Here is a 10,932-nt window from a genome sequence, read left to right on the forward strand (position 1 = left end):
TCGCAGGAGAGATGGGAGCTGCGCTTGCCACTGAGCACTCCGTTTCTCAGTTGCCTCAGTTTCCCTGGGAATGAGAGGTGAAGACTCTGGGCCGAGAGCCTAGCAGGCAGGAAATAGTCTGGGAGGTCGACCCGGCTGGCTGCCTGGCGGAGGCGGTGCCGGTTCCGAGGGCGGGGCTTCTCTTAGCCCCGCCCTAGGGGCCAGCTCGCGCCCCACCCGCCCCGGATCGCTCAACCGTAGTGCTCTCAGGGCGCCTCCGCTAGTGCTGCCTGCTCCCGGCTATGGACAACCCTGGGGCCCCAGCCCCGACTGCGGCCCCGGGCCCGGGCAAGAAGGAGCTGAAAATCGTGATTGTAGGCGACGGCGGCTGCGGCAAGACTTCACTGCTCATGGTGTACAGCCAGGGGTCCTTCCCCGAGGTGAGGCCCGCCGGGGGGCTGGAGGCAGTCTGGGGGCGGGGGAGACGGGCTTGGTACCACTGGGGGTGAGGGACGGACCTCAGCCTGCGCCCCGAGCCCGGACCCCAGGTCCCTGGCGTCCTGCGCACGGAGAGGCGGCCGTCACCCCGGGGCGCCCCCTCGGGAATTCCAGAGCCCAGCAGAGTGAGGGGGGCTGAGCCGGATGGGGTGAAGGTGGGGGTGGGGATCCAGTCGGACCTTGGGTCCCCGCCGCACCCCTTAAGAACCAACCCTGCCCGTTCTCCGACAGCACTACGCCCCATCCGTGTTCGAGAAGTACACGGCCAGCGTGACCGTGGGCAGCAAGGAGGTGACCCTGAACTTATACGACACCGCCGGTGAGTGCGTCTGCGCGGCGAGGGTCCTAGGGTCCGCCAGGAGCGTTTCCCCTGAGGGGCATCCCCCGCCGGGCATCCCCGCCCGCCCTTCTGCCTCTCCCGGGGCCCCGACATCCCGTCACTCCTGGAGGCCGCGGAGGGTCGCTGGCTGGGAACCGGTTGACCACCGCCTGACTGGGTGGTGCTGGAGGCCGACAGAGTCGCCCCATCTGTAAAAGGAGGGTATTTGGAAGAGGTGAGTTCCTGAGCCACCCTCTTAGCGCTGATGTTCTGAGGGCTCACAGGTTCCTTCCTCTCCTATGGTTCTAGAAAACCGTGGGCTTTGCTTCTGCTTATCATGGTTCCAGGATTTCGTGTTACATGCTGTGGTCTCTTAGGATTCCGTGGGCTGCAGATTTGAGTCCCCTGGTGCTAGGGTTCAGTGGGCTGCATTTCTGGGTCCTATGTTCTAGAATACTTTGGGCTACAGATCAGAGCCTGTGCCTCCAGGATTCTGTGGCCAACAGTCCTGAGGCTCTAGGGCCCTGGGGCTACACATTCTGAGTCCCATGTTTCTGGAATTCCATGGACTATGGTGCATGACTCCGAATTCTATGGTCTATAATTTTGAGCCTGTAGTTCTAGGATTCTGTGGCTACAGTTCTGTTTCTTCCTGGCACTGAAGAAGGAACAGAGCTCTTGGGAATGTAGGTCCAAAGTAAGGTTCTCTCTGCCACCTGCAGCTCCTAAGGCAAGTGTATTTATGCTAATGGTGTCACAGTCATCAGCGTTCCTATTGCTGGGGGATGGGCAGAGGAGCACAGCCAACGGGAGGACTTGGGTAACACTGCTGGTACTGGTACCCTTGGGGAGCTTCCATCCTGCCCTGACTCCCCTCTGGGCTGAATCAACTTTGGGGAGCAAAGGTCAGGATCCCAGCTGGGGCCTCATCCAGCCTCTGTGACTCAGTGTTTAGTAATTTGCAGGGAACTATGTCATCAGGTGTCCCTTCCCCTGTCGGCCAAGCCTTGTATGTATGAGGTGAAGTCTTCCAGCTGGTCTTGGATAGGGCCAAAATCCAGGACCACCCCCTCCTGCCCACTGCTCCATAACGCTGCCAGTAACATCTCTCATTCCACCCTGGAGAGGTTCAGGAAAGGGCCTCTCCCAGCCCCAGGCCCCTCCTTTATTCCTGACTTTGCCATATGGGTGTGTCGCCCCTATAGTGGCCTCTAAGGGCCCTCTCTTGTTGGATGAGGGCCCTGCAGGGCTGCCCCCAGAACAGGGCCATGCCTCCAACCGCTTGAACTGGGAAAGCCAAAGGCGTCTGAGGAATTCCCAAGGGCGTGGCCACAAGAGCAGTAAAAATCGTGGTGTGTCTGGGACACTTTTAGTTTCACATGTTTCCTGTCCGGGACCCAGGTAGGGGCAGGTTCACTAACCCCACTTTGTGGGTGGAGTGCTGGTGGGGCAGGGAGAGTCAGAGGGAAGATTTCACTGTCTCTTCCTTCCTCTGCCCTCAGGGCTTCACCGCAGCCTCCCTCATCGGACCCAGAGTAAGGATCACTTCTGGTCTTTCTGGCCTCACCCAGAGAAAGATGCTCAAAGAACTTATAAGCGTAGATTGTCCTGTAGAGGTTCTGGAAAGCTTCTACTTGGTATAAGGAATGATTTTCACTAAGAGCTACTGTGGGAGGGATGGGGAGAGCTCCTTCCCAAATCATCAGAAGCAGTGACCACTCAGGGCAATGATTACCTGTCCACAACTTCCTGCCACATGCTTTGGAGTCAGACCTGGGCTTTGATGCTGGCTCCCCTGGCTGCGTGTCAGTGGGGACACCTAGGCCTCAGTTTCCTTCTCTGTAATCAAGGCTAAAATAGTTGTGAGGGTTACATCAAATTCATGTGACATGCAGCACTTAGTGCAGGGCCTGGCTTTTGCGAAGGGCTCACTGTCATTGTGATTTTTTAACCTCCTGCCATTCAGGCCCAGGCCCCAGCCCAAGCCTATTCTTTTGAACCCACTGCCTGCAGAGCTCTGTGCTGGCCCCCAACCCCCTGCATTCCCGGCAGGACTGTTCCAGGCTGCAGAAAAGCAGAGCTGGGGTTTGAACCTCTCAGTGGCATCCCTGGGGGAGTAGACTGGCCTCACAGTCCGCAGGATGGCCCAGGAGGGCTATTCTGGGGGGAAGAGAGGGCTATTCTGGGGGGAAGAGACGTGGCTGTTCCCTCAAGGGTGTCCCGCTGTGACTTGGGAAGCCCCACTGTCAGGAGGAGCATGAAGGAAAGCCTGGGTCATTCCTCTTCCACACGCCAGTGCCCAGCGTGGTGGTTGTCCTAGAGCGAGGCTCGTGGAATGAATGAATGAAAAAGAAACCTGGGTGCAGAGACACCCCCGGAGAAGGTCCTTTGTGATAAAGGTGATGAGATTCATCTCTCTTTCTGGAGTGGACAGATATCCGAAGAAAGTGGCAGAAAGAATGGCCAGGTGATCAACTAGAAAAAGATAGAGACAGGGTGAAGGGAGTGGCCCAGGTAGAGATGAGTAACGGTGGTTTTATTTATTTACTTATCTATCTGTTTATTTATTTATTTATTATTTATGGCTGCGTTGGGTCTTCGTTGCTGCCCATGGGCTTTCTCTAGTTGCTGCGAGCAGGGGAACTCTTCGTTGCGGTGCGTGGGCTTCTCACTGCGGTGGCTTTTCCTGTTGTGGAGCACGGGCTCTAGGCGTGCAGGCTTCAGTACTTGTGGCTCGCAGGCTCAGTAGTTGTGGCTCACGGGCTCTAGAGTGCAGGCTCAGTAGTTATGGTGCACGAGCTTAGTTGCTCCGCAGCATGTGGGATCTTCCCGGACCAGGGCTCGAACCCGTGTCTCCTGTACTGGCAGGCAGATTCTTAACCACTGCGCCACCAGGGAAGCCCCAAGTCTAGTAAAGGTTGTGGTAGAAGGTTCTAGAACCTGATGGGCTAGACCCTATGGTGGGAGGTGGGGGCCAGGGGAGCATCTTTCCAGGCAACCAGTGGTGCTCAGAGCTGTGGGATGGGGTGGACCCCCCAAGAGGCTGAATTTCTCCACACCCAGGACCTCAGCCACAGGGGTCCGTGTGGGAGGAGAGCCTGGCTACTTGTCTGCGTCCTGCAGAAGCAGCTACAGACACCACTGCGGCCGGAGGGTGGGTGGAGGTGTGACGGAGATCTCAGTGCGCAAAGGTGAAGGGGGCGGGCGCTGTGAGCACCCATTGCCCTAGCAGCTCATCTGCCTGCCCAGACACCCTCAGAGGCAGGAAGCTGCGGTGAAGTCTGAAGTTTCCTGGGCAGAGAGAGGGGAGGTGGGGGTGAGGTGGGATGTTAAGACACCAACCAGAGACAGAGCTATCTGGGCTTTGGGGTGGGGCATCACAGGACTGGCTGGAGTTGCCCCGGGAGGTGGGGAGCTGTGGTCCCCTTGCCAGCCTGAGATGGGAACAGTAGGAAAAGTGGGGCGCAAAGAAGTCACTAAGACAGGAATCACGGACAAGAGGGGTGCCTAGGAGCCAGGAGCCCTGGAGGTGGGGGAGCTGATGCTGTGGGTCTATGGCGCATGCGTGGTCTGAGCTCCAGACCGCGGTTAGGAGACACAGGTGGGCGGGCCCCAGTAGCACTAGTAAAAGTGGGTTCCTCTTCTGGCAGCTTCCCCTTCTCACGCTGCCTGCACCCCTCCCTCCCCTGACCAACACCCCGGCCAGAGATGAGAACCACATGCCCTGTAGATGTCCTCTGGCAGATTTGGGGACCACTGTGGCCCGATGACACCCTCTCCTCAATCCAGCACCAGGTCTTAGAGACCATGCCCCCGGAAAGATGCCTGTCATGGCAGAGCTTCCCACAAAGGAAATAACGCTCGTGTGAGCCTCACTTCCTCAGGCCCTGCGGCACTGCCAGCTTCAGGAAGATGGGCAGCTTCTGGGAGAGCTGTGGCTCAGAAGACCTTTCCTCTCCAGAAGCAGATGTGTCCTTTTGCACATAACCCGGGGGGCTTTTTTAACCTCTCAAGCCCATCTGCAGAGGCCAGAGTGGGACCGCTGTTCGCCTCTGGGCAGATGACTTTTCCCCTTTAAGCCTTGGCATCACTGTGGGTAAATGTGTGTGGGGGGTATTTGTATCACCTAGTGGATGGGAGGTCTCATAGAGCTCGTGGGTCCAAAGATCTGCGGTTAGAATCCCCCACCCAGGTCCCCATTCAGTATCTATTTCAATAGTAACCCCCCGCCCACACCTTTGCCCAGCATTGCTCAGCCTACACGTCCTTTACTTCCAATATCAAGGGCAGGGTTATCACCCCCTTTTTCATATAAGGAAACTGAGGCCCAGAGAGGGAAGGTGCCAAGATCATGGAAAATGAGTCTGAGTGGAGCTTGGCTCTCCTGACTCATAGGGGTGGGGTGTCCAGGACACTCCACTCCTCCCAAGGAGACATGAGGTCAACAGCACCCAGAAGTCCATGGTCTGCAGGCCTGGTCTCTATGTGGAGGCTCACACTGAACTCCTGGGGAAAGCTGAGCCAGGCACAGTCAAGTCAAGAAGACAACTGGGGGCTTCCCTGGTGGCGCACTGGTTGAGAGTCTGCCTGCCGATGCAGGGGACATGGGTTCGTGCCCCGGTCTGGGAAGATCCCACATGCCATGGAGCGGCTGGCCCCGTGAGCCACGGCTGCTGAGCCACAACGGTGAGAGACCCGCGTATTGCAAAAAAAAAAAAAAAATGCAGTTTTTTTTTTCATTCTTTTTTTTTAATTGGTTCAGTTTCATTCCTGGAAATTGGTCTGTTCATATTTTGTATTTCTTCCTGATTCAGTCTTGGAGATGGTACATTTCCAGGAATTTATCCATTTCTTCTAGGTTGTCCATTTTATTGGTATATAATTCTTCATAGTAATCTCTTATGATCCTTTGTATTTCTGTGACAGTAATAACTTCTCCTTTTTCATTTCTGGTTTTATTGACATGGGTCCTCCTTTATTTCTTGGGAAGTCTGGCTAAAAGTTTATCGATCTTGTTTTTCAAAGAACCAGTTCTTAATTTTATTGATCTTTTCTATTACTTCTTTTAGTCTCAATTTCATTTTTTTCTGCCCTAAGCTTTAAAATTTCTGTCCTTCTACTAACTTTGGTTTGCTTCATTCTTCTTTTTCTACTTTCTTTAGGTGTAGTGTTAGGTTGCTTATTTGAGATGTTTCTTGTTTCCTGATCTAGGCTTTTATTGCTATAAACCTCCCTCTTAGAACTGCTTTTGCTGCATCCCATTGATTTTGGATCATTGTGTTTTCATTTTCATTTGTCTCCAGGTATTTTTTGATTTCCTCTTTGATTTCTTTAGTGACTCATTGGTTGTTTAGTAGTATATTGTTTACTGGGAGGAGGCGGTGGGATCTGGGCTGGCTACCCATCCTCTCCCAGTCCCTCCCTCTCAAGATCCCCTTGTTGGCAGCCTTTCCTCACTGGGTCAGGGTTGGGGCTTGTAGAGTGAGGACAGCTCCCTATCCTCTGGGGTGGATTGAGAGAGAAGCACCCCAGTAGTCCTACCTATGGTCTTCTGTCCTTTATGAAGCTTCCCTTTGGCTGTGTGACATTGGGCAAGTCACTTCACCTCTCTGTGCTTCAGTTTCTGCATCTGTAAATTGGTGCTAACAATAGCAGTAGTGGGAATTCCCTGGCTGTCCAGTGGTTAGGACTCCGCGCTTTCACGGGCAAGGGCCTGGGTTCAATCCCTGATCGGGGAACTGAAATCCCACAAGCTGCATGACTCGACAAAAACAAAACAAAAACAATAGCCAGTAGTGAGGAATCGTAGTGAGGAGTGAGGAGTCTATGCAGGTAAAGGGCTTTGAATGGGGCCTGGCATGTGATGAGTGAGAGCACTGCCAATAAATATTGTTGATACTAATCATTTTTACTATTATTACCGAGGCTCACCTGCTCCTCACATATGCAATTCACAGATGAGGAAACTGAGGTCCAGAGATTAATTCCCAATTAGGAAGCCTTCCCGGTGGGATTGGAGCTTTTACAGCGTCTGGGCAGGAAACTGGCCTTGGAGCTTCAGCTCACAGGGAGCCTGTCAGTGACCTTGAAACCCGCAGCCCCACCCCCGGCCACGTGGGCTCCTAACAGGAAGAACTTGCCTGCCCAGCTTCCCTGGGGTGGGGTGGGGGGTGACTGCTTAAATTAACACTGGTGGGACTTCCCTGGCGGTCCAGTGGTTAGGAATACGCGCTTCCACTGCAGGGGGCACGCGTTCGATCCCTGGTCGGGGAACTAAGATCCCGCACTCTGCGAGGTGCGGCCAAAAAAAAAAAAAAAATTAACACAGGTGATGGAAGTGAAATGCCCTTGCAAACCTGAAAGCCATAGAGATTATTATTCCACTTTATTCACCAGCTCATTTGTTTGTTCGTTAATTCCCCAAATGTTTATAGAGCCTGTCTGTGCACCAGGTGATGTAACAGTGAGCAGTACAGAGATGGCCTGTCCTCAGGGTCTTACGTGCACATGAGGGACATCTCCCCCCACAAACAAAAACAACTGTGATGTCAGGTAGGGATACTTGCTAGGAAGAAAAATAAAGCCATAGTTGGTCATGGGACAGACTGCAAAGGAGGCTCTTGTTTCAGAGCAGTCTGGAAAGTTCTCTTGGAAGAGGTGACATTTCTGCAGAGACCTGAAGGAAAGGAGGGAGTGAGCCATGCTGTTACCTGGGAAGAGCCTTCTAGAAGAGGGAACAGCAAGGGAGAGCCTGAGCCAGGAGTAGGCTTGGTCTGACTTCCTCATTCAACCCACTGCAGTCTGACTCCGCCCTCATCAAGCCTGCTGCAGTGAGCACAGGCCCTAATTGCGAAGCCCAGTGGCATGTCTCAGCCCTTGTCTCTGCTGCATCTGACAAGAGATGAACAACTTCTCAACCACCCACCAGCCAATAGTGACTGGACACCTACCCCGTGCCAGGAATGATTTTTAAGGACAGACACGGACCCTGCCCTCAGGGTGCTTACAGTCTCCTGGGAGACAGATGGTAAACAAATAAATGTGTGAGTACAGGCTGTGGATGGACTTTGCGTGGTGAGGGAAGGCCTCTCTGAGGAATCAGCCGGGCAAGATGGGAGGAGACGTCAGAACACCGTAGCCCCATTTTACAACTGCTTGTCTTCTCCTGCCGTGTTTCTAAAAGGGAATCAGAGTGTATGTGAGGCCGGAATTCTGAGCCGCATCATTACATCGTAGAGGCCCAGAACCTGTTTTTGCACACTACAGAGCAGAACAGAGCATTGCTGCCTATCAGCAGAAGGAACGCTGGCCTTGGAATTGAATGAATGTGGAGTCAGGCCTGGCTCTGATTCGGTGACCTCAGAGGGGTCACTTCACGTCTCATGTTTCTTTATATGTAAATGGGAGTATTCATAAGATCCCTGACTAGCACATCAGGCAGGTGGTTGTTGTCAAGGTTTCCTTTTTTCTGGCTGCGTTGGGTCTTTGCTGTTCTTTTTCTTTTCATGGGTCTTCGTTGCTGCGCGCGGGCTTCCTCTAGTTGCGGCAAGCGGGGGCTACTCTTCATTGCGGTTTGCAGGCTTCTCACTGCGGTGGCTTCTCGTTGCAGAGCACAGGCTCTAGGCACGTGGATGTCAGTAGTTGTGGCTCACGGGCTCAGTAGTTGTGGCTTGCGGGCTCTAGAGCGCAGGCTCAGCAGTTGTGGCGCACGGGCTTAGCTGCTCCATGGCACGTGGGATCTTCCTGGACCAGGGCTCGAACCCGTGTCCCCTGCATTGGCAGGCGGATTCTTAACCACTGCGCCACCAGGGAAATCCCTGTAAAGGTTTCTTAATCATTTACAGGCAAAGGTACTCTAAAAAGTGTGATGGGAGTTCCCCAGTGGCCTAATGGCTAGGATTCTGGGCTTTCTCTGCCAAGGGCCCAGGTTCAATTCCTGGTTGGGGAACCAAGATCCCAAGGCCGTGCGATCGCCAAAAAAAAAAGTGTGACGTATAAGGTGGCGTTACCAGTAAGTAGTAGAGAGAAGGCAATTATCTTGAAAAAGGAAATACTGTGGATGGTCAGTCTGCATGTTTAAAAATAAAATGCTAGGAAGGAAATGGGGGGAAAAAATGAGGGAAAATCATTCCAGGTGTGGCACAAGAGCTTGATGGGTTTGAGAAACAGCAAGGAGGCTGCCTTGGTTGTACTGCAGCGAGTGAGTGGGGCAGGAGGAAGGGGGATGAAGTCGAGACTGGTGGGCAGCAGGGTCATGTGGACCACTGGGAGAGGCTTGGATTCTCTGCAAAGGGCAGTAGGGAGCCACTGAAGGTGTTTCAGTTGAGGGGAGAGGGGTGTGATTTTACTTGTGTTACCACCCATCCAGCTGCCAGGTGGATAATGGATTGAGGGGCAGCAGGAGACCAGGGAGGAGGTGGCACAGAAGACTGACGGCTTGGATGAGGATGGTGCCATGCCATCCAGTAGAACTTTCTGCAATGATGGAGATGTTCTGCACCCGCACTGCCCATTACAGTAGCCACGAGCCCCGTGGGGCAGTTAATTATTTGAAATGTAGCCAATGCAACGGAGAACCTGAATTTTTAATGTTAATTAACTCAAATAGCCACATGGGGCTAGTGGCTACCCTATCAGAAAGATGTGGACAAAGGTCAGGAGAGGGGGACATGTATGGGAAGGGGAGATTGGCTGGAATAGCATGTTGGGCCGGTTTCCCACCATCTTACAAGGATTTCTCTAGCTTTCTGGTAATGAGGGCAGGAGGGCCTGAGTCTGCCGGGCCCTGACTACCCCTCACCCCTTCTCCAGTGTTGAGGGAACTTTGGCTGAATGACAGCACAGACAGTCCTCCTGGCCCAGCCATCATTAGATCTGGGTTCCCAGTCACTGCACACCATCAGGGATCCCTGGGCTGAGGAGGGCCAGTGGGAAAGGAGATGGCGGCCGTGCCCTGTCATCAGCAGGGGTCTGGGAGCAGGATGTGGCCTGTTTGTGCTCTTGGGAGAGGCTGCTTGTCCTGAGAGGCCTTTGGCACGGAGGGATCAGAGGGCAGGTGGCACCTCCCTGGCACCCACAGGCTAGAGGGAGGGGCAGGAATTCCTGGGCTCCGAGTTCTGTTCCCTGGAAGGTAGTCACCACCTGGGTCTTTCTGCAGAGGTGGCCAGGGGTCGCCATAGGGCCTGAAAGACTCTCAGTTCTCACTGTGGTAGTTTTAAACAAAAAATAGGGCATGACAACCACGTGCGGTGTGTGATCCCGGGCCTGCTTCTGAACCAGGGAAAAAAATACTACAGGACATTATTGGTGAAATCTGAATACAGCCTATGGATTGGATTAGAAGAGTACAACGTCAGTGTTGGTTTCTGTGTTTCATACTTGTCCTGAGTAGGTGAGAGGACGTCCTTGTTCTTAGAAAAACCGCATAGGAACTCTCCCCCGGGGGTGGGGGTGGGGGTGGGGGAGCCAAAGGTCTGCAGTTCCTTCTCACGTGGTTCAAAGTGTATATATACAGATAAAGCAAGTGGGCAAAACGTAAGGCCTCAGTGAATCTGAGTACGGGAGTTCTGTGCTCTGTTGTGATTTTTCTGTAGGTTTGAGATTGTCAATATAAAAAATTACTAAAAAAGTTTTGTTTTTAAAACCAACCATCGCCCAAGCCCAGCCTTGGGTTCTGATTCAGGTGGTGCTGGGAGGGACCGAGTGTCAGAAGTTGTCAGTTCTTCCTGGTGAGTCTGGTATGCAGAGGGGTTGACAGCCACTGTGCCGAGTGGACCTGGATGGGCGCACGTCTGTCACCTCTAGCACCACCACCCCCTCCTCCTAGTGTTGGCAGGAATGGCAGGAGGAGCTCAACCAGAGGCCATGCACCTCTCAGCCCAGGGGGTGCACTCCACAGTTGACTGCAGTGTCCTGGGCCTACCCAACCCCACTGGTCTGAAACTTCAGGGAGGGGAGGCTTCACTTCGGATTGGGCTTCAGAGTCTGCGCTTTTAACCTGAGCACCAGGGATAAGGATGGGAGGGAGGGGTGATCATCACTGGCACGATTACTAGCAGTTTTTCCAGCACTTACCCTGCAATCAGGCCTATCTCTGATCACTGCATGGCTTTTTTTTTTTTTTTTTTTTTTTTTTT

The 10,932-nt window shown here is 53.5% G+C and overlaps 1 protein-coding gene across 1 annotated transcript in view; it reads left to right on the top strand.

Annotated features, from left to right (window-relative positions):
* Positions 1 to 252: 252 nt before the first annotated feature.
* RHOF (ras homolog family member F, filopodia associated) overlaps positions 253 to 10,932 on the top strand; it is a 13,352-nt gene continuing 2,672 nt past the window's right edge. The window contains exons 1-2 of the mRNA XM_007448704.1: positions 253 to 419; positions 709 to 796. Of these exons, the coding sequence (XP_007448766.1) occupies positions 282 to 419; positions 709 to 796 (226 nt within the window). The 5' untranslated portion in view covers positions 253 to 281. The remainder of the gene's footprint in view (positions 420 to 708; positions 797 to 10,932) is intronic.

This window comes from Lipotes vexillifer, unplaced genomic scaffold, assembly GCF_000442215.2.
Source record: "Lipotes vexillifer unplaced genomic scaffold, Lipotes_vexillifer_v1.1 scaffold21, whole genome shotgun sequence".
Taxonomy (NCBI): domain Eukaryota; kingdom Metazoa; phylum Chordata; class Mammalia; order Artiodactyla; family Lipotidae; genus Lipotes; species Lipotes vexillifer.